Source organism: Aquarana catesbeiana, linkage group LG02 (genome assembly GCF_042186555.1).
Source record: "Aquarana catesbeiana isolate 2022-GZ linkage group LG02, ASM4218655v1, whole genome shotgun sequence".
In the NCBI taxonomy this organism is placed as follows: Eukaryota; Metazoa; Chordata; class Amphibia; order Anura; family Ranidae; genus Aquarana; species Aquarana catesbeiana.
The window spans coordinates 289,935,191-289,958,433 of record NC_133325.1 but is presented as its reverse complement, the minus strand read 5'-3'; the positions used below and the strand labels follow the sequence as shown (position 1 = coordinate 289,958,433).

Here is a 23,243-nt window from a genome sequence, read left to right as displayed (position 1 = left end):
CTTTTGGGCGTAGTGTGCTGCGGACAGCGGTACAGGGTCCTCAGGTCTGATTGCACCCTACTTGGTTGTGATCCCCCCCCCCCCCCCTCAGTTGGCATTGCTTTGGGACATCCCATCAGTTATTACTGTGGCTCTGTGTCCCGTGATGTCCGAGAAAGAAAATAGGATTTTTTATAACAGCTTACCTGTAAAATCCTTTTCTTTCGATGGACACCACGGGACACAGAGGTCCCGCCCCTCTTCTAATACACTTTTATATTGCTTTGCTACAAAACTGAGGTATCCCTGGAAGGGGAGGGATTATATAGGGGGTTGAACTTCCTGATTAGGGTGTGACCAGTGTCCAATACCTAAAGGTACCTACATAACCCATCAGTTATTACTGTGGCTCTGTGTCCCATGATGTCCATCGAAAGAAAAGGATTTTACAGGTAAGCTGTTATAAAAAATCCTATTTTATACAGAGTACCCCAATTTTCAGGGGCTCAAATGTAATTGGACAAATGACTATAATTATAAATAAAATGTTAATTTTTAATATTTTGTTGATAATCCTTTATTGGCAATGACTGCCTGAAGTCTGGAACCCATGGACTGGGTTTCCTCCTCTCTGATACCCTGCCAGGCTCTTATTGCAGCTGTCTTCAGTTTTTTTTTTGTTTGTGGGTCTTTCTGCTCTTAGTTTTGCCTTCAGCAAGTGAAATGCATGCTCAATTGGGTTGAGATCAGGTGATTGACTTGGCCATTGCAGAATATTCCACTTCTTTTTTTTTCAAAAGCTCCTGGGTTGCTTTTGCAGTGTGTTTTGGATCATTGTCCATCTGTACTTTGAAGCGCCGTCCAATCAACTTTGCTGCATTTGGCTGACAGTATATCTCTAAACACTGCAGAATTCATCCGGCTGCTTCTGTCACATCATCAATAAACACCAATGACCCAGTGCCACTGGAAGCCATGCACGCCCATGCCATCACCCTGCCCCCACCATGTTTTACAGATGACATTATGTGCTTTGGATTATGAGCCGTTCCAAGCCTTCTCCACGCTTTTTTTCTTCCCGTCATTCTGGTACAGATTAATCTTGGTTTCATCCATCCAAAGAATGCTTTTCCAGAACTGGTATGCCTTTTTTAGATTTTTTTTTTTGGTCTAATCTGGCTTTTCTATTCTTCAGGCTTATGAATGGTTTGCACCCTGTGGTGAACCCTCTGTATTTGCTCTTGTGAAGTCTTCTCTTGATTGTAGACTTTGACAATGATACGCCCACCTCCTGGAGAGTGTCTTTCACTTGTCTGGATGTTGTTAATGGGTTTTTCTTTATAATAGAGAGGATCCAGCAATCATCCACCATTATTATCTTTCATGGATGTCCAGGCCTTTTTATGTTGTGGAGTTCACCAATGCATTTTTCTTTCCTCAGAGTGTACTAAACTGTTGATTTGGCCACTCATGTTGCTGCTATAGTTTTTCCCATGGTGTAGGTTCACAGCAATAGATTACAAATGCAAATACCACACTTAAGCCGTATTCACTACCGGACTTTTCAACTTTTTGGAACAAATCCGTCGGACAATCCGACCGTGTGTGGACTTCATCGGACCTTCAGCGGACTTTTTCTGTCGAAAATCATACGGACTTTAGATTTGGAACATGTTTCAAATCTTTCCGATGGACTCGAGTCCGGTCGAAAAATCAGTTCGTCTGTATGCTAGTCCAGACAAAAAAAGGACGCAAGGGCAGCTATTGGCTACTGACTATGAACTTCCTCATACTAGTCCCTTCGTACGTCATCGCGTTCAAACGAACAGACTTTAGTCCGTTCGTATGCGGGCAGGTTCGGTTGTTCGAAAGTCCGTCGAAAAGACCGTCGGACCTTTGATGCTGAAAAGTTCGCTCGTGTGTACGCGGGATTAGAATCAACTCCAGACCTTTTATCTGCCTTGAAAAAAGGGGAATGGCTATTCTTAAGAGCTGTAATTCCTAAACCCTTCCTCCAATTTGGATGTATGTACCCTTAAATTAAAATGTGCACTTTCAGGCAATATCCATTATAGAACTATATCTTGAATATGTTTTGGTAAATACTATACTTGAAAAAAACTAAAATTGTTCCTGTGTCCAAATATATATGGATCTAACTGTACACATCTATACTATATACTATGTGAACTATATGAGAATATGCCAAAAGGGTAAGGAATATCATAACTATTTGGGTATACAGCCATTACTCTATGCTACAGTTGCCCTATGTCCTGTTAACACAGGAATGCTACTTAATTGGGAGTGTGTCTGGTTGTGTGTATGCTCAGTGTGAGCAGCTGCTAGGCCTGTTATGACAAACATTGTCCTAACTTTAATGTGAATTGGTGGAGTTATTACATTTTGTAATTCTATGAGATTAATAAAGCTGTGATTTTATATTTTCTACCGACCAATCCTTTGTGACTTCCTTGTGGACCTCCTAGTCTTGAATTGTTCTATAAGACCCCTGATCTCTCTTCTACCCTTGAAAGCATCACATACATTTTTTTTTTAAAAAGGCAGCGTTTACATCTGCCATTAACCGGAAGTGACATTATGATGCTTCTGGCCTCCTAGATCATAGAGGTGATCAGAGATGATCTCTCTTCACCTCCTATGCATGAACTACTGAATCGGATCCCGGGCTTCCCGCTGAGACAGGAAAGCCCGAGAAACAGCTCGTGGCAGGAGGGGGGGAGGGGGGAGACCCCTCTTGCTGCTTCTAAAAGAGATCCAACGGCTAATCAGCCGCTTGGATTGCTTTTAGGAAAAAGAGAGACGCTGGCTGAAAATGTTAATACTGGGTTATGGCTGATAGCTGCAGCCATAGCCCCAGTAAAGTCGTGAAGTGGTTAAAGAATAAGTTCACCTTTGGAATATGTTACATGTTCCAGCTCCTGCCTCCTCTCCCCTGATTTTGTGAATTAATGAGCTACAAGTACCGTCTGCCATGACAGCCGACAGCTTGTAGCTCTCAATGAACTGCGAGGGCACTGGTGACCGCTCTTATAGTTCATTGATTCTTCCTGCAATTCAGTAACTACCTACCCATATCGAGGGTACGGGCAGACAGTGTACTGCGAGTCTGCAGGATCCTGGCATTGTACCTGCAGTCTGCTGATCGTGAGTGCAAAGCTTTACAGGCTACAGTGTAAAAAAAATAATAAATTCACTTTTTTTAACCTGCAAAAAAAATGTGCATTTTATCATTACATTTTTTTTTTTTTTAATAAAAGGTGAACTTATCCTTTTAAGTGGGTTTTGTATTTATGTAGACTTGTTTGGGAATGCATAGCTAATTTGAGGTGGGAAAAAGCTTGTTGACAAGGGCCATAAATCATAAATAACATTTCAAACTTTCCTTTTTTAATAACCTGTACTATCATGATTTTGACCATTGCACAAACTCCAAATAGATCCCTGATTAGGTTTTTGGATAAATGCTGTCTTCTTAATAACCCTTTGAACGCCCCACCCCTTACCTGCGCATAAATAATCTCTAAAATCCTCAACATTTCTGCCTGTTTCAAGTGTAAATTGGGTCTCCATCACCTGCCCACAGCTACCAGTTCATTCTGCCAAAATTCTAAGCACACGGTTTGGCACATGTACTGGGTGAAGGCAGGGAACTACTACAAAACAATTGGCAGTTTGTTGGCATATGTGCCAAGGCAATCTGCCATTATTATGCTAGAGGCTAGCACAGGTTGTTGCAAGGCCATGTTGACAAAAACATTTATTTCGAAAATAAGGTAAGGTGCCATATAGACATCAATTTTGTGGTGGGGTATTTCTGCTAAATGCAGAACATAGTGTTAATGTTAAGATTTTTCCCTGCAATGCTGTGTCATGTTTTTATAGGTTAATTGTATAGCAGGTGCGTAAAACATTGTTTACAGTGCTTTAAGTTTTTCATAGTTTCTATGACAATGCTCTTTGTAATTCACACCTAAATGGAAGCATCAATGCCTCTCTGGTGCTTCTGCATGTCTTTAACGGTAATATCAAATGTTATTACTGATAACATAATTACATTAAGATGTCATTTCGTTTTTGTCGCTCTCAGTTACATAATTGAATGTTTTTCTATCTTCTGTTTTTCCCAGAAGCAATTTGTCCTTGTTTGAGGTATGAGTAATGTCTTTGTTTAACAAGTACAGTTGTTTTTACTGATATCTAGACTTTCTTTTGGTGTTTTGATAATAGTAGGAGCCAAGTTTCCAAAGTTTGAGTAAGGCAGGCCATAGAGAGTGTGAATTTCTTTCCTTCATCAACACAGAGCTCCCGGCGGGGGAAGCCTTCCCCACTGGGAGAAGGCAGTGCTATAGCAGCCGCTAGTGATTTCATCAAAAGTGAATCTGGTAGACTGGTTGTACCCAAGTTAATTGATCAATCAACTTGGTACATTCCGCCTGTCCACACATGACCTGAAATCTCAGCTGGTTCCTGCTGAACCGGCCAAGATTCGAACAGTCCATTGCCGGCCACATTTCATTCCACCGAAGTGAAACATGTTGGGGTCGTGGCCTGGCTGGGGTCTAGGCTGAGACTGCCACTTGTGCACACAGACCTTCGGCTCTTATTCATAATTTGCATATCACTGTCCTTGAATGAATATCCATTTTTCTAAAAGTAATAAGAGTTCACCCTCCTATGTCAGGCCATCTATTTGTTTAGCAGTTATTTTTTTCTCCCCAGTGCTAAAATTCAAGCTCTGTATGCCAGGCTTTAAGCAGTAGTAAACTTATTAAAAAAAAAAAAAAAAAGTTTCCTCCTGCAAGGCAATATCATAATGTGCTAGTATGCAATTCATACTAGCACAATATGAAAGGATTACTTGAAAACGAAGCCCTCCAGCGGCATGCTGTCACCGCTGAAAAAGCTTCCATCTTCACCTGGTCTTCCTGCCAGGCTTGCAGGCTGCAGCCTCTTGAATGGCCAAGCCATGATGAATTGAATCCCGTGCATGTGCGAATCATGGCACACAGCTCTGAAGGAATGGCTGCTGCTCATTGGAATATCACCTAAAGCAGTGGTCATCAACCCTGTCCTCAGGGCCCACTAACAGGCCAGGTTTGCAAGATAACTGAAATACATCACAGGTGATATAATTTGCTGCTCAGTGATTGCAGTATTCTAATCTGCATCTCTCCAAGGTAATACAAAAAACCTGGCCTGTTAGTGGGCCCTGAGGACAAGGTTGATGACCATTGACCTAAACAGTGTGTATTTAGGAGATATTCATTTTACCTACAGATAAAATTAGTTATAAGCCTACCTGTAAGTAAAAATTGGAAATGACTACAGATTTAAAGTGGTTGTTAACCCTTACATATACCCATGGAAGTGGCTGGCCTTAGGTGATACACAGAGATGAAACAAATTATCCTGCATAAGTTGTACCTGTTTAACTGCAGCCATTTCTGTGCTACAGGTGTTCAAATTGCAAAATGTATACATCTTATCTGAAGAGAGTGGGAATCTGAAGTTACACTCTGTAGAGCTCAGTGAGAGCTGATTGGAGGGAAGGGACTCCCCCCCCCCCCATTAAAAAGCACACTAGAACAGAGCTGAGCCTGTCAATCACAGACTGTGTGCTGGAGCTCCCTCCCCTGTGACCTTTTATCTCATGGTGTCTGGAAAACAAGTCAGAAGTGACTTGTTCAGATAGAAGATTAACAGGTAGCAGAAAATAACATGACAACCCATATGTCTCCTTTCTGTGTGTGTTTTTTTTTTTTTTTAACCATTCTCTAATATCTGAATTGGATTAATTAGGGTTTATAAAGGTTTAGTTGAGCCAAACCTTTGATAGATAAAGTTAAATAATTCAAGGTATGGCATTTTTTGCATAGTTACACTGGGCTACCTTGAACAATGTAACTTTGCATATACCATACCGGTGGGATTAAGTGATCTCCACTACTTTCTGGGTCCATTGCTGAGCTGCTGTCCTGTAGCATTCTGAACAGAGGAGGTTGGCCACTCACCATGGGCGCCATTCAGAGAACGCTTTGCATGCAAAGTGTTCTCTGAATGGTTGAAGTGGAGAGGAGCTGATATCACACTCTCCTTGTCACGCTTGGCTAGGGACTCAGAAGCTAGCTCACTGGAGTAGTTGTATCTACTACAGTGATTTCTACCTTCTACAGTGATCCCACAAGTATGGTATATGCATAGTTACATGGTCCAAGCTGGACCAATGAAGTATGTAAAAGGTATGCCATACCTTGCAATCTTCTTTAACCACTTCCCAACCACACTATAGCCGAGTGACGGCTACAGCGTGGTTGTCCAGTTCTGGCAGGGCGTCATATGATGACGCCCTTCTGTGATTGCGCCCATCGCACGCCTGCTGTAGCACGCGGGCGACACGCTCTGTGGCAGCTGTGTCCTTTAGGCACGATGTAAACACAAGGCGGTTATCTGCATTCCTTTCCTTGCGCTAACAGCATGAGGAGAGGAGAGTCGATAACTAGCTTGTGTGATAGAGACATCTACACACTGATAATCAGGACACTGATTACCAGTGCAGCCTCATCAGTGCCCATCAGTGCTACCCCATCAGTGCAGCCTCATCAGCGCACATCAGTGAAAGAGAAAAGTTACCTGTTTGCAAAATTTTATAACAGACTATGAAAACTTTTTTTTTTTTTTTTTTTGTTTTTTTTCAGTTTATTTAGTAAAAAATAAAAAAACCCAGTGGTGATTAAATACCACCAAAAGAAAGCTCTATTTGTGTGGGAAAAAATGATAACATTTTCATATAGGTACAGTGTAGCATCTAAACGCAATTATTATTTAAACTGTGACAGGGATGAAAGCTGAAAATTGGCCTGGGCAGGAAGGGGTAAAAGTGCCCAGTATGGCAAGTGATTAAAGCATTGTGACGGTTTTGCTCGATGGGCGAGATTTCTGTGCTTGAGTTCTTGGGTCTAAACACCAGCTGTAGTCATTATGAGGGGCTCCCAATCCCTGCAGTATCTTATATAATATGAAGGGTGCAACATGAGCTTGAAACACAAGATATTTGGGGGGCACACCCTATGGTGCAGCCATAAGACCATACAACAGAACAAAACATTACAGCGCACACATGCAAAAAAGACATTTACCTCCTGCTAGGCTTATTAAAACACCTAGACATTTTCAAAAAACATCAAAAAAATATGGGGATTTGATCAAACCATATTGCTATATGGTGCTTAAGCCCACTTACTGCGACAAAGTACCCCATGATTAGTGGGTCCTACACTGTCCATAGATTGGGAGATCCTGCTTCTCTGAACCATGGGAGCAATACACTCTTCTATTTGGGAAAACTGAGGTCTCCACCCATGACACAAGTGGACACTAATGAGAGGCACTGATGAGGGAGTGGGGTGCTCCTCACCTAAAAGGATTTGGTCAGAATCTATACAATAGACAAACAAGATATTTAATGCATCTTTTAGGGTGTGCCCCCCAAATATCTTGTTTGTCTATTGTATGGATTCTGACCAAATCCTTCTGGGTGAGGAGCACCCCACTCCCTCATCAGGTGTCCACCTGTGTCATGGGTGGAGACCTCAGTTCTCCCATACAGAGGAGTGTATTGCTCTCATGGTTCAGAGAAGCAGGATCTCCCAGTCTATGGATAGTGTAGGACCCACTAATCATGGGGTACTTTATCACAGTAAGTGGGCTTAGCACCATATAGCAATATGGTGTGACCCAATCCCCATATTTTTTATAATGTTTTTGAAAATGTCTAGGTGTTTTAAAATAAGCCTTGCAGGAGGTAAATGTCTTTTTTGCATGTGTGCGCTGTAATATTTTGTTCTGTTGTATGGTCTTATTGCTGCACCATCTTTAATGCATTTTTTAGGGTGTGCCCCCCAAATATCTTGTTTGTCTGTTGTATGGATTCTGACCAAATCCTTTTGGGTGAGGAGCACCCCACTCCCTCATCGGGTGTCCACCTGTGTCATGGGTGGAGACCTCAGTTCTCCCATATAGAGGAGTGTATTGCTCCCATGGTTCAGAGAAGCAGGATCTCCCAGTCTATGGATAGTGTAGGACCCACCAATCATGGGGTACTTTGTCGCAGTAAGTGGGCTTAAGCATCATATAGCAATATGGTGTGACCAAATCCCCATATTTTTTGAAAATGTCTAGGTGTTTTAAATAAGCCTTGCAGGAGGTAAATGTCTTTTTTGCATGTGTGCGCTGTAATATTTTGTTCTTTCAACATGAGCTTGAAGACACAAACACAGGTAGGAAAAGTAAAACTCTAAGGTGGACAGGGAGAGAAAATAATGGCAGGGAAGACCACATTGTTGGAGTATCCAAATTGCATAAGAAGCCACCAGGCTCCACCTATAACTAAAATAAAATGTTTGGGTATTTTGTTTTTTTTTCAGGTACTTCCCCCCACGATATACATGAGAGTTACAGAACACATTCCAGAGATTATATCTTTTGTTCAAAAAATTATTTCCAATGGCCATGCCTATGCTACGTCACAAGGTAAGTGTTTTATGTTTTTTTTGTTTGTTTTTTTGGTGACCTACATTGAAGTGGGGAATCTACTGTGCATCAGTGGCCAACACAGGGCAGTGTAGACACTGTGGTTAAAAAGGTCATCACTAAAGATAAGGTAATATGAGAGCTTTTATTACCATGTTAACACCTTCTGGCCTATAGCAGAATGATGGCCAGACGGGGGCTCCATTGTCCTCACTGGAAGTCATATAACGTCTGGTAGAATAAGCTGCTGTGCGAGCAGCATGGCAATCAGTGGTGTGGTGTGTCCCCCGGACTCAATGCATCTCCGATCACGGCAAAGGATCTATGACGTAGGCTCTTTACCACGTGATCAGCTGTGTCCAATCACAGGTGATCCCAGTATAAATAGGTGGTGCCGGTTATCGGCATTCCTCTAGTCACTGCTGACAGGACGTGAGTAGAGGAGAGCTGATAAGTGGCTCTCCTGATGGGGGTCTGCGCTGATTATCAGTGCAGCCCCACCAGTGATGCTTACCAGTGGGGCCAATCGGTGGCCATCATTGTTGCCGATCAGTGCTGCCTGTCAGTCCCGCCTATCAATGCCATCTGTCAGTGCCCATAAGGGCTGCCTATCAGTGCTGCATATAAGTGCCACGTCAATACAGGCACTTACACCCTCTTCCTGTCCAAGCCAATTTTCAGCCTTCAGCGCTGTCGCTGTTTAAATGACAATTGTGCGGTCATGCTACACTGTACCCAAACAGAATTTTTATCAATTTGTTCCCACAAATAGAGCTTTCTTTTGGTGGTATTTGATCACCTCTGCGTTTTATTTTTTGCTAAACAAATAAAAAAAGACCTAAAATTTTGAAAAAAAAAAGTTTTTCTTTTTTTTCTGTTATAAAATTTTGTAAATAAGTAAGTTTTCTCCTTCACTGATGGGCACTGATGAGGTGGCATCAATGAGGTGGCACTGATGGGTGGCACTGATGGGTGGCACTGATATGCGGCACTGATATGCGGCACTGATATGCGGCACTGATAGGCGGCACTGATGGGCACTCATGGGTGGCACTGATGGGCATTTCCCTGTTGGTCTACGGTGGCATACCTGGTGGTCCAGGGTGGTGCCAATCCCTGGCGGCATCCTGGTGGGCATCCGAGGGGGGGGGGTAAACTGATAAACAATCAGCACAGACCCCCCCTGTCAGGAGAGCAGCCAATCGTCTCTCCTCTACTTGCGTCTGTTAGATGCGAGTGAGGAAAAGCCTATCAATGGCTCTTCCTGTTTACATCGTGATCAGCCATGATTGGACACGGCTAAACACGTGGTAAAGAGCCTCCGTTAGAGGCTCTTTATCAAGATCGGTGTGTATGAGTGACACACCGCACCACCGATCGCCACGATGCGCGCCCCCACGGGCGTGTGAGAGCGGTCATTCTGGGAGGCTGTCATATGACGTCCACCCAGCACGAGAGCCGCGCCGCCCATCGATCAGTTGATGGCCAGCGGCTGGAAAGTGGTTAATAAGTCCCCAGAATGTCATCAATAGGTCTTTATGCTTCTCTGCGCAATGCAGACAGATCATGGCTGGTATGAGGGGCCAACAGGGTGCTATACAAAGCTTCCTGAAAACATCACAGCAACCTGACTCGGTACCCATTTCAAGAGCCCTCAGCCCATATGCAAACGGGGAAATGGTTCTCAGGAGGAGTTATGCAAATGTATTAAGATTATTTGATGGGTGGATGTCCATCTAGAGGAGTAGGTGTTCTTAGGCAGGCTGCATTTGCATGCAGAATGCCCTAAGTAACACACCCATATGTTATGGTTTGCCTTCATAATTAAAAGACCTGAAATCCAATGAATGAAAGAGGTGAGCCAGGGACCTTCAGGCTGGGCAGGAAATGGCTAGATGATGCTGCATGACCTTCAGCCAGAAATTTCAGTACAGGTGAGGAACCTGTACAACTGTGCAGACTGAGTAAAGTAAGGCTGTCAGTCATAAAGTTGAACTAAACTCTGAGAAATACTCACTTCCTCATTCCAGTGATGTGGCAGTTAAATCTCTCACTACGCATGCGCAGCTTGGAGTGCATTCAAAAGGAGGCTGCAATCAGGCAGGCAAGTGTTTGTTATCACAGAAGAGACCTTGTATGTCTCTTCTGAAATGAAGAGCTGTCTGCTTGCAGTTTTTTTCTACTAATTTATATTTATTTCTGCTTTAAGTTCCTGCACCCCATACATACAAACGCACACGCACACACAGTTTTTTTTTGTCATAGAATAGGTAGTGGTACCACCCCCCCCCCCCCCCCCCCTTCTTCTGTTGAGAGTAGGGGTAGGCAACCTCAGAGAGTTCAAGATCTACTTGAACAACACTGATAAAGTCAAAGATCACTGGGCACAGTGTCCTGTTAGAGCCGGTTCACACCAGAACGTGGTGCCAGAAAGACATGTTCCATGTGTGTTTCCTGTACCGTGTTCAAAATGCACTGCTTTTATAATCTACTGTGGGTGATGATACATTGTTAACCCCAAACGTAGATCGCAAACGCAGTGGACACAAAATAGTATTACAACAAAGTGCAGTGTTTAGGAGTGCATTATGCTCAAAATGCAGGGTCAAGGAGTGCGTTGCGCTCAGAATGCAGGGATCAGGAGTGCGTTGCGCTCAGAATGCAGGGATTGGGGCGGGAGATGTGAAGGGTGGTAGAGGACACTGCTGTGAGGATGGTCCGGCCCATAGCAATGTCCACTGCCCTCTCACATCACTACTCCCCATACACACACACACGCACACAGTAGTGTCCTCTCCCCTCCCTTTCCCTCCCATAGCATCCTACCTGTGCACACAAAAAAAAAAACACATATAGAACTGGCACTCAGAATTGCTGATAAGGAGACAACAAACAGGCAATAAAAACTTTACAAAGATCTAGAATTGTGTAAAGAACAATTAGGTCCATAAATATAAAACCAATGAATACTAGTGACGAGTGATTTGCTGGTAGAAGAAATAATTATAGCACCATCAGCAAAGGGCAGCTCTTCTCAGGAGTGAAGCCGTCTCGGAATCATCAATGGAAAAAAGAGAGAGAGAGAGGAGCGCCTCTAAGTAAAAATGCTTTATTCCATGTGATAAAAGAAAAATAGCCACTTACATATTGGCAAAGCACGAAGCTCTCCACAAGTCAGTAACTGATAGTAAGGCTGCGAATTCAAACACAAGCTCAGGGAGTGTCACTGGTCCGTGGCTGCAATGATGGCAAGGAAAAGGGACAGGAACAGCCGATCATGCAGGGGAAGGAGGAGACAGCTTGCAGAGCCAGCATGTGATGTCAGCTGGGTGAGGGAAACACAACGCGTTTCAGAGCATGCGCAACGTCCATGGGGCGCATGCGCGCTCCTTTCTCAAGTGTAGTAATAGGGAATAGAAGGAGAAGCATTTATATGCGCCGGCTGCGAGATAACAGGCAGCTGGCCAAATAGAGAGATGTCTATAACATGGCATTATAGAGACAAGAAATTGCAAGATGGAATATTAACCCATATCTGCAAAAATTGTATAAATATATGATAATGTATAAAATGTATGGGCGATAACAATGAATAATAAAAATGGATAAAAAATGATGGAAATCCACTGACCTACCCTAAAATATAAATAAAAATAGAAGTAAAGAATAAAAGTAATAATAAAAATTAATAATAATAATAATAATAAATTAAAACGAATGATGAGAGAATTTGGCCAAAACCACCCTACAGCAAGCACCAAGGTGTAAAGTACAAGCCATAGAAAAAATATATATGTAAGTTGTGTTGAATCAAGATAATAATCAAACTAAAAACATGTACAAATAAAAGTATACAAACATCTATGTATGCATGTACACACAATTTCCATATATAAAGCAGTAAAGATATCAAAATTAAAGAAAGAGAATATGATAAAAATGAAATATGTGTAAAGAAGAATACATTACAAATTAAAAGCTAAAAAATAATAATAAATATAATTTTTAGAAAGGTATATAAATTAGGGGATTGCCGAACATGCTCATGGGAAGACAATGACGCAAAGTTATAAAATGGTATTAATCTCAAGTTCCTCGTTTAACCCATTAGGGGCAAGAGTGTCCAAAGTGTATATCCAGAACGTTTCCCGTTCACATAGTCGCAAGAAACGTTCCGCTTCGGAAGAGCCCCTGGTTATGGACTCAATGACCCAAACCCAAAGGCCCACCGCGGATCGGGCATGATGTTCCAAAAAATGGCGTGGTACGTTATGTTTGTCACAACCCAATTCAACCAGGCGGCGGTGCCTACCGAACCGTTGCCTTAACGGAAGAATGGTGCGACCAACATATAGCATCTGGCAGGGACATATAAGGCAGTAAACTACATAGTCACTAGAACAGTTGTGAACAGTTGTGAAAATTATCAAACAAAAAGAGCCTACCCTTATGGGTAAAGCTCTTTTGTCCATGATTAACAAACTGACAGGTCTTGCATCTGGGCTTGTTGCACCTATACATCCCTTTAAGGGGAATAAGGCAAAGAGGATCATCTTTCTTTACAGGTCTTAGCTTGCTGGGAGCTATTTTATTTTTAAGGGTGGGGGCCCTCTTGTAAGTGACCTTAGGTTTTTGGGATAAGATATCATTCAAGTGAGGATCCTGCTTTAGGATGTTCCAGTGTTTACTGAGAATGAGTTCCATTTTTTTGTATTGGTCATGGATCCCTGTAATAAAACGTACCACCTGCCCTTCTGAAAGTTTATTGGCCCTGGGTTTCTTTCTCGAAAGGAAGGAGTGGTAGGCATCTTCTATCAGTTTTGGGGGGTAGCCCTTCTCGGCAAACTTATCCTTAAGGTATGCACTTTGAGAAATATAGTCGCAGTCTCTGGTGCAGTTCTGCCTGAGCCTACAAAACTGTCCTTTCGGGATATTGTTTACCCATAGAGGGTGATGGCAGCTGTCATAATGCAGGTAAGAATTGCCTGCAGTTGCCTTGGTAAAATTACGGGAGAAAATTCTATCATCTTCATGATTGAGCTCGAGGTCGAGAAAGGATAGGCTATCCTTGCTCCAAACAGAAGTGAAAGAGAGACCTAGATCATTGTTGTTGCAGTGAGCGACGAAACGATCAACCTGGGATGGAGAGCCGTCCCAGATGATGACAATGTCATCGATATATCGACCAAAAAATATAACATGTTGGGCAAAGGGATTGTTCCAAATGAACTGGTTCTCTCACAGACCCATGGTCAGATTGGCATAGGAGGGAGTGAAATTGGCTCCCATGGCTGTACCATTGGTCTGCAGGTAGAACTGTCCTTCAAAAAGAAAATGACTGTGGGTTAAAGCGGGGGTCCACCTATCTATCCTTTTTTTTTTTTTGAGTTAATTCACAAACTTTTCTTCTCAGCATTACATACTCACATATTGTGTGTAATATGTCCGCCTGTATCAGATTTTGTTGGAAAGAATAACTTATATTATTCACTGCAGGCGGTTTCCATCTTCATTGTGGGCATTTGAAGCCCACAAGCATTTATTTCCTGGATGTGGTGAATGCTGTGCTCCCAGCATTCACTGCTCGTTCCTGCACATGCTCAGTGGCATCCTGGGAAGCCTGAGACTAGCTCCCAGGAGTCTGGGAGAGGCTAGAAACACGCCTACTCCCATGGGAGGAGAACCAGGAAGTGCAAAGAAGAATAGAAAAATAAAAGGTAATTACGGCGATTTAAATTTTTTTAAATGGCATGTCAGCATCTAGGCAAGGAAGAGAATACATACAGATATTGTTCAAAATTTGGGTGGAACTCCGCTTTAAACAAAAGGAAGTAGCGTCCAAAATGAAGGAGGTCTGTCTGGTGTTAAGCATGGGATCAAGTAGCAAAAAATGTTGTACTGCCAGTAACCCTATATTATGCCCCCAGTCGCTCATACCCAATTACAACCCAGATCATCTTTTTATCTTACCAAATCAAAGGGGCCATATTTGGAAACCTTTTTATGGAATGGTATTTGCTGATTTCCAAAAATTATGCCAGCAACCAACTAAAAACAAAAAGTACAGCCATCATAATCTCACCCCTGGAGAAAAAACCTCCCTTAAACTTTGTTTGGACAATCCAGATCTTGTCATCAGGCAAGCTGATAAAGGGGGTGGGATTGTCATCCAGGACAGAATCTCTTATGTTACTGAGGCAATGAGGTTACTCTCTGACACCAGGACTTACCAAAAATTGCACAGTGACCCCCTGCCCTCTTTTCGCATGGAAGCTGATAACCTAATTGACAATGCGGTCATTGACCTCATCATTGACAAGAAAGAGGCAGCTTTCATGCGTAAGGAGTTCTATAGCACACCTTATTTTTACCACTTGCCGAACGTGCACAAAGATGCACTACACCCACCTGGTAGACCGATGAATAGTGTCACCAGTGGTTTTTCACTATATATAGACTCCTTTTTGCAACCCTTGGCCCAGGGCCTTCAGTCCTATATACGTGATTCCACGCACCTTATGGAACTATTGTCACCTTACACTTGGACCTATGGGTATTCCTGGCTATCTCTTGACGTGAATTCTTTATGTACGTCAATTCCACATAATATTGGGTTACTGGCAGTACAAATTTTTTGCTATTTGATCCCATGCTTAACACCAGACAGGGCTACTTCCTTTTGTTTAACCCACAGTTATTCTCTTTTTGAAGGACAGTTCTACCTGCAGACCCATGGTACAGCCATGGGCCAATTTCGCTCACTCCTATGCCAATCTGACCATGGGCCTGTGGGAGAACCAGTTCATTTGGAACAACAATCCCTTTGCCCAACATGTTATATTTTTTGGTCGATATATCGATGACATTGTCATCATCTGGGATGGCTCTCCATCCCAGGTTGATGGTTTCATCGCTCATTGCAACAACAATGATCTAGGTCTCTCTTTGACTTCTTTTTGGAGCAAGGATAGCCTATCCTTTCTCGACCACAAGCTCAATCATGAAGATGATAGAATTTTCTCCCGTAATTTTACCAAGGCAACTGCAGGCAATTCTTACCTGCATTATGACAGCTGCCATCACCCTCTATGGGTTAACAATATCCCGAAAGGACAGTTTTGTAGGCTCAGGTAGAACTGCACCAGAGACTGCGACTATATTTCTCAAAGTGCATACCTTAAGGATAAGTTTGCAGAGAAGGGCTACCCCCCAAAACTGATAGAAGATGCCTACCACTCCTTCCTTTCAGTAAAGAAACCCAGGGCCAATAAACTTTCAGAAGGGCAGGTGGTACGTTTTATTACAGGGTTCCATGACCAATACAAAAAAATGGAACTCATTCTCAGTAAACACTGGAACATCCTAAAGCAGGATCCTCACTTGAATGATACCTTATCCCAAAAACCTAAGGTCGCTTACAAGAGGGCCCCCACCCTTAAAAATAAAATAGCTCCCAGCAAACTAAGACCCGTAAAGAAAGATGATCCTCTTTGCCTTATTTCCCTTAAAGGGATGTATAGGTGCAACAAGTCCCGATGCAAGAGCTTTACCCATAAGGGTAGGCTCTTTTTGTTTGATAATTTTCACAACTGTTCTAGCGACTATGTAGTTTACTGCCTTATATGTCCCTGCCAGATGCTATATGTTGGTCGCACCATTCTTCCGTTAAGGCGACGGTTCGGTAGGCACCGCCGCCTGGTTGAATTGGGCTGTGACAAACATAGCGTACCATGCCATTTTTTGGAACATCATGCCCGGTCCACGGTGGACACTCTTGCCCCTAATGGGTTAAACGAGGAACTTGAGGTTAATACCATTTTATAACTTTGCGTCATCGTCTTCCCATGAGCACGTTCGGCAATCCCCTAATTTATATACCTTTTTAAAAATTATGTTTCTTCTTATTATTTTTTATCTTTTATTTAATTTGTAATGTATTCTTCTTTACACATATTTCATTTTTATCATATTCTTTCTTTAATTTTGATATCTTTACTGCTTTATATATGGAAATTGGGTGTATATGCATACATAGACGTTTGTATACTTTTATTTGTACATGTTTTTAGTTTATGATTATTATCTTGATTCAACACAACTTACATATATATTTTTTCTATGGCTTGCACTTTACACCTTGGTGCTTGCTGTAGGGTGGTTTTGGCCAAATTCTCCCATCATTCGTTTTATTTTTTTTTTTATTTTTATTTTTATTATTATTTTTATTTTATTTTTATTTTTATTCTTTACTTCTATTTTTATTTATATTTTAGGGTAGGTCAGTGGATTTCCATCATCATTTTTTATCCATTTTTATTATTCATTGTTATCGCCCATACATTTTATACATTATCATATATTTATACAATTTTTGCAGATATGGGTTAATATTCCATCTTGCAATGTCTTGTCCCTATAATGCCATGATAGACATCTCTCCATTTGGCCAGCTGCCTGTTGTCTCGCAGCCAGCGCATATAAATGCTTCTCCTTCTATTCCCTATTACTACACTTGAGAAAGGAGCGTGCATGCGCCCCACGGACATGCACAGGCACGAGCTTGTGTTTGGATTCGCAGCCTTACTGTCAGTTACTGTACCAATATGTAAGTGGCTATTTTTCTTCTCTCTCTCTCTCTCTCTCTCTGTCTCTCTGTCTCTCTGTCTCTCTGTCTCTCTGTCTCCACACAGGAGAGCAAGAGTCAGCACAGTTGTGGACAGGAGCTAGCAGAGTGACTTTTCATATTAACAAGCTGGTGATTAGTAGTGGTGCTTAGGACATAGCAACCAATCCCCTGATAGCGGAGAGAGAAGGATCGGCATCGGAAGGCATGGGTCATCAGCGCAGACCCGTTCCTGGTCAACAGGTAGCCTGCGATCTACGGCTTGCCAACCCGGGGTTTAGAGACTACAGAACCAACTATCATTTTGTGGTTATTTTCAAATAAAGGTAGTGATTTACAAAGAATATATGCTTGAGCAGGGGGTGTGTTCGAGGGACAGGCTGTGATTGGGAGGGGGTGTGTGCCAGAGGAAAGCTGTAATTGGTCAGGAGATGTGATGGCTAAACAAGCTACCCAATACAGACATGCTGTGTGTCTGCACACTGTCCTGTACCGCTAAATGGCTAGCCAAAGGATAGCCACAGATATAAACCGACCACGCAAGCATTTATGTTGTCAGTTTAGAACACGGAAGAATGCCGACTGGCAGAATCAACCAGGTACTTTTAGATGGAAGAATATGAAAGTGATAGATTGATTTATAAATTACACATATTTGAAAACAAACATTAAAATTATATATTTAGGGTAATATACACTTTAAGATTATAAAGTCCATAAACCACTGTGAGAAAACATCTAAGCCTATAATTGTTGTTTGAAAACAGCAATGCTTCTTCCCAGGTTATTCCACATTGTACAATGCTTAAAAAAGGGTATCCAGAGGGGTATCGACTCTTATTTTTAAAGCGGGAGTAAACCCATTGATTTTTGATAGTTTCAAAAAACAGTTAACATTCCTGGTATCCTGGAAATGCTAGCTGTCACATTTGCTTGTGCTCTCAACCAAACTATCAAACCATCCAATGGCTGGTGTCATAATGGATTACATGTACAGCATCGTGGGAGTTGCAGATTAAACTGAGGCCAAGATGGCAGCTTCCTTGGCTGAAAACGATAGGAGGGTTTACTTCCACTTTAAGTAGGTCATAACACACAAGATAAATCAACCAAGAAACCTCCAATCCCTCTCTCCTCCCCAGCTTCATCTCCAGTAAAAATTCAGTACTTCAGCTCCCCTCTCCACACATCGCCATATGCCTTCCAGTTAAAAACAGAGAATCTCTATAGTGGAATAATGTAAAAAGTGGTTTTATTACTAAATGCTTACTTGCACAAGACTTTTTAAAACATGCCCCTATACCCAACCAGCGTTCCTGCACATACTATCTCCTGAGGAAGTCCTTCTGGTGAAACACGTTAAGGTGGATGTGATGTCGGGTGCTAGGGAGATCCCAGAAGTACTGAGTTTTGTATATGCGGGAACGTTGGCTGGGTATAGGTGCATGTTTAAAAAAATGTTTTTTGTGAGTAAGCATTTGATATTTAATAAAAACACTTTTTAAAAAAATGATTGCACTATGGAGATTGTCCGTTTTTTAACTGCATGGAGTATGGTGATGGTGGAGAGGGAAGCTGCAGTACTTAATCCTATGCCAGAGACGAGGTTCCTTGGTTCATTTATCTTACACTTTATAACTTATTTAAAAATAAGATGCCATAACCAACTGATGAGCCTTTTTGTGTGTTTCAGCACTGTACACAGTGGAATTATGTGGGAAGGAGGATTGCTGTTATCACACAATTATGGATGTTTGTTTCCTCACAGTGATTTATGGACTTTATTATAAGCTTAATGGAACATTTTGTTGGTGAGGAATGCAAACATTGATTTGGTTGTGGAAGTATAGCGCTCATCCATTTTTAAAGATTTTTGCATTATCCAGACAAGTTTGTTCTCTAGCCATTTGGGTAGAGGGGAGTGAGAATTGAGAGTGGAAGTTAATGTGAATTTATAATGAGCATATGACCCTTGTATGTGGGGAGGGTGGAGTTGAGCTTCAAAGTAGACCTAAAATCTACTCTTAAGTGTGTGTGTGTGTGTGTGTGTGTGTATCTCTATCTATCTATCTATCTATCTATCTATCTATCTATCTATCTATCTATCTATTTTTAGTTTCGCCGAAAATAAGACTGGGTCTTATATTAATTTTGGCTACAAAAAACACACTAGGGCTTATTTTCAGGGGATGTCTTATTTATTTATGGTATGTACAATAATGATCTTAAAGTGGTTGTAACCCTAAGACCCCTTTCACACTGAGCCGCCCCGGGCGTCAGCAGTAAAGCGGTGCTATTTTTAGCGCCGCTCTACCGTCGTTTTAGTGGCTATTCGGCCACTAGCTGCTCTGTAAAAAGATTATTTAATGTGCAGTGTGTCTCCTTTTGTAACTTTATTGTGGAAAATACCTTATTTACAGTGCTGCTGGGCGCTCACGTGACCCACCAGAGCTCTTCTTCCCTGCTCCGAATACTGCAGAGCGAGGGGCCGAAATCCCTACTGATGTCGGCCCGCTACAAGCACTGGAGAGGGAGGGGCAGCCGGGGAGATATCTATCTGTGTGTGTAATCTCTCTCTCTCTCTCTCTCTCTCTCTCTCTCTCTCTCTCTCTCTCTCTCTCTCAGAGAGATATATATCTATAAAAATCGAATCCATACATACAAGGAAACCAAGACAAATAAGTTCATAAATTATGTGTAAAAAAAAATTGAATGACAGGGAAAAAGTATTGAACACGCTAATTAAATTATTTAACCACTTCCGACTCACATACATATACAGCAGCAGTTTGGCACTCCTGCGCGAATCGTCGTATATGTACGACGGCTTCTTTAAGAGCCATAGCAGGCACGCGCAATTGCGGGCAAGAGAGCCAGAATGGAGATTAGTGACTGTAAACACACAAATCCCTGTTCTGACAGGGGAGGAGACAGATCGTCTGTCCTACTAAGTAGGAACAATGATCTGGCTCCTCCTCTAGTCAGTCCCATCCCCTCAGTTAGAAAAAAACCTAGGGAACACACTGAACCCCTTGATTGCCCCATAGTGTTAACCCCTTCCCTGCCAGTGACATTTATACAGTATTTGTAGCTGCTGACTTTTATTTTTTTCCCCCAAGGGGGAATCCACTTTAATTGCAGCTGTCATAATTAGAACATATGGCAACAGGCAAGATAGCGAGGGACCACGTGGTACATAAATTCCAAAAAAACCCTTAGGACATGAAAAAAATATTATATATATATATATATATATATATATATATATATATATATATATAATTTTCTCTCATACAATCCCATATACACAATCCTTTACCCACAGTTGATCCAGAGGAAGGCGAAAAACCCAGCAAAGCATGTTCCAAAAATATCCCTTTCTGATCCCCAAAACCACCTCTGGAGGGAGTCTATTCCACATTTTCACAGCTCTTACTGTGAAGAAACCTTTCCGTAAAATATATTTTCTTCCAGACGTAAAGAGTGCCCCCCTTGTCTTCTGTGATGACTTTTCCCGACGGGCTCACGTCTTTTTACGGGGCAGAATGGCCCCCCTGCGCAAAACCCCGTACGGGTTTCCTTTTATAAGCTGCCAGAGGGTGCACGCCGTCAGAGGCACGAGCGCGCGATCGCTGCCCAGCGGGGGGGACTGATGCACGTGGCGATCGCAGGTGGCCGGTGGCGATCACGTGCACGAGAGCCAGCACGGGGATTTGTGTATGTAAACACACACATCCCTGTTCTGTCAGGGGAGAGGAGACATGTCGTTTGTTCCTACTAAGTAAGAACAACGATTTGTCTCCGTCCCTAGTCAGTCCTATCCCCATACAGTTAGAACACACTTGGGGAACACACATTTAACCCCTTAATTGCCCCTAGTGTTAACCCCTTCCCTGCCAGTGACATTTATACAGTAATCGGTGCATATTTATAGTACTGATCACTGTATAAATGTCAATGGTCCCAAAAATGTGTCCGATCTGTCCGTCGCAATGTTACAGTACCGCTAAAAATTGCAAATCTTTCCCATAGTTCGTACAGTAGATGCTATAACTTTTGCGCAAGCCAATCAATATACGCTTATTGCGATTTTTCTTTTTTTTTACCAAAAATATGTAGAAGAATACATATCAGCCTAAACTGATGAAGAAATGTTATTTTTTTTTTTTTTAAATAAATTGGGGGATATTTATTATAGCAAAATGTAAAAAATTTTTATATATATATATATATATATATATATATATATATATAATATATAATATATATATATATATATTTTTTTTTTTTTTAATTATCGCTTTTTTTTGTTTATAGTGCAAAAAATAAAAACCGCAGAGGTGATCAAATACCACCCAAAAAAAGCTCTATTTGTGGGGAAAAAAAGGATGTCAATTTCGTTTGGGTACAGTGTTGCATGACCGCGCAATTGTCAGTTAAAGCGACGCAGTGCCAAATTGTAAAAAGTGCTCTGGACAGGAAGGGGTAAAATCTTCCAGGGCTGAAGTGGTTAACGTGAATAACTTCGACACCAAGTTCACTATATGGACCACTTATGTATTTGTACATGTTGATCATATCCCCTCTTAATCTCCTTCTCTCAAGAGAGAATAAATTCAGTTCCTCTAATCTTTCCTCATAGCTAAGCTCCTCCATGCCTCTTATCAGTTTGGTTGCCCTTATCTGCACTTTCTCCAGTTCCCCGATATCCTTTTTGAGAACTGGTGCCCAAAACTGAACTGCATATTCCAGGTGAGGTCTTACTAATGATTTGTACAGGGGCAAAATTATATCTCTCTCTGGAGTCCATACCTCTCTTAATACAATAAATGACTTTGCTCGCTTTGGAAACCACATCTTGGCATTGCATGCTATTATTGAGCTTATGATCTACCAAAACCCTCAGATCCTTCTCCGCTATGGATTCCCCCAGTTGTACTCCCCCTAGTATGTATGATGCATGCATATTCATAGCCCCCAAGTAACTCTACATTTATCAACATTAACCACTTCAATCCCAAAAGGATTTACCCCTTTAATGACCATGCCATTTTTTGCGATACGGCACTGTGTTGCTTTAACTTATAATTGCATGGTCATGCGACGCTGTACACAAAATCTGTCCTTTTTTATTCCCCACAAATAGAGCTTTGTTTTGGTGGTATTTGATCACCTCTGTGGTTTTTATTTTTTGCGCTATAAACAAAAAAAGACCGACAATTTTGAAGAAAAACCTAATATTTTTAACTTTTTGCTATAATAAATATCCAAAAAAAAAGTCTTCATCAGTTTAGGTCAATATGTATTCTACATATTTTTGTTAAAAAAAAAAAATCTCTAAGCGTATATTGATTTGGTTTGCGCAAAAGTTATAGCGTCTACAAAATATGAGATATGTTTATGGCATTTTTATTATTAATTTTTTTTTCCTTACTAGTAATTGCCTTGATCAGCGATTTTTTTTATTTATTTTTTTTGCCACTGATTACTATATAAATGACACTGGCAGGGAAGGGGTTAAGTGTTCACTAGGGAGGTGTTTTTAACTGTGGGGAGAGTAGACTGACTGGGAGTAGAGATAGATTGCTGTTCCTGATTACTAGGAACAGCAGATCTCTCTCTACTCCCCTGTCAGAACAGGGATCTGTTTGTTTACATTGACAGATCCCCAGCCACGCGCATCGGCTTTGGCGCGCCTGCTATTGCTCTTAAAGTGGGCGACATACACCTACGGCGATTCACGCAGCCGTGCCAACCTGCCACATTATAATGACAGTGGCTGGTTGGCAAGCGGTTAAACCTCAGTTGCCCAATTAGTGCATTGAGGTCAGCTTGTAAATTGGATACATCCTGTAAGGACGTTATTCCACTGCATAGCTTAGTGTCCTCTACAAAGACAGAAATGGTACTTTTAATCCCAGACCCTATATCATTTATAAAGATATTAAAAAGTAAGGGTCCCAGCGCTGAACCTTGGGGTACACCACTGATAACCTTAGACCATTCAGAGTAAGAATCATTAACCACTACTCTCTGAATTAGTTTTTTTTTATTCATTTTTCTATCCATTTACAAATTGATCTTTCCA

General features: G+C 41.7%; 1 protein-coding gene across 2 annotated transcripts in view; it reads left to right on the top strand.

Annotated features, from left to right (window-relative positions):
- CARS2 (cysteinyl-tRNA synthetase 2, mitochondrial) overlaps nucleotides 1-23,243 on the top strand; it is a 204,340-nt gene that overhangs the window by 115,170 nt on the left and 65,927 nt on the right. For both annotated transcript variants that reach the window (XM_073614504.1, XM_073614503.1), the window contains exon 5: nucleotides 8,427-8,532. In XM_073614504.1, the coding sequence (XP_073470605.1) occupies nucleotides 8,427-8,532 (106 nt within the window). The remainder of the gene's footprint in view (nucleotides 1-8,426; nucleotides 8,533-23,243) is intronic.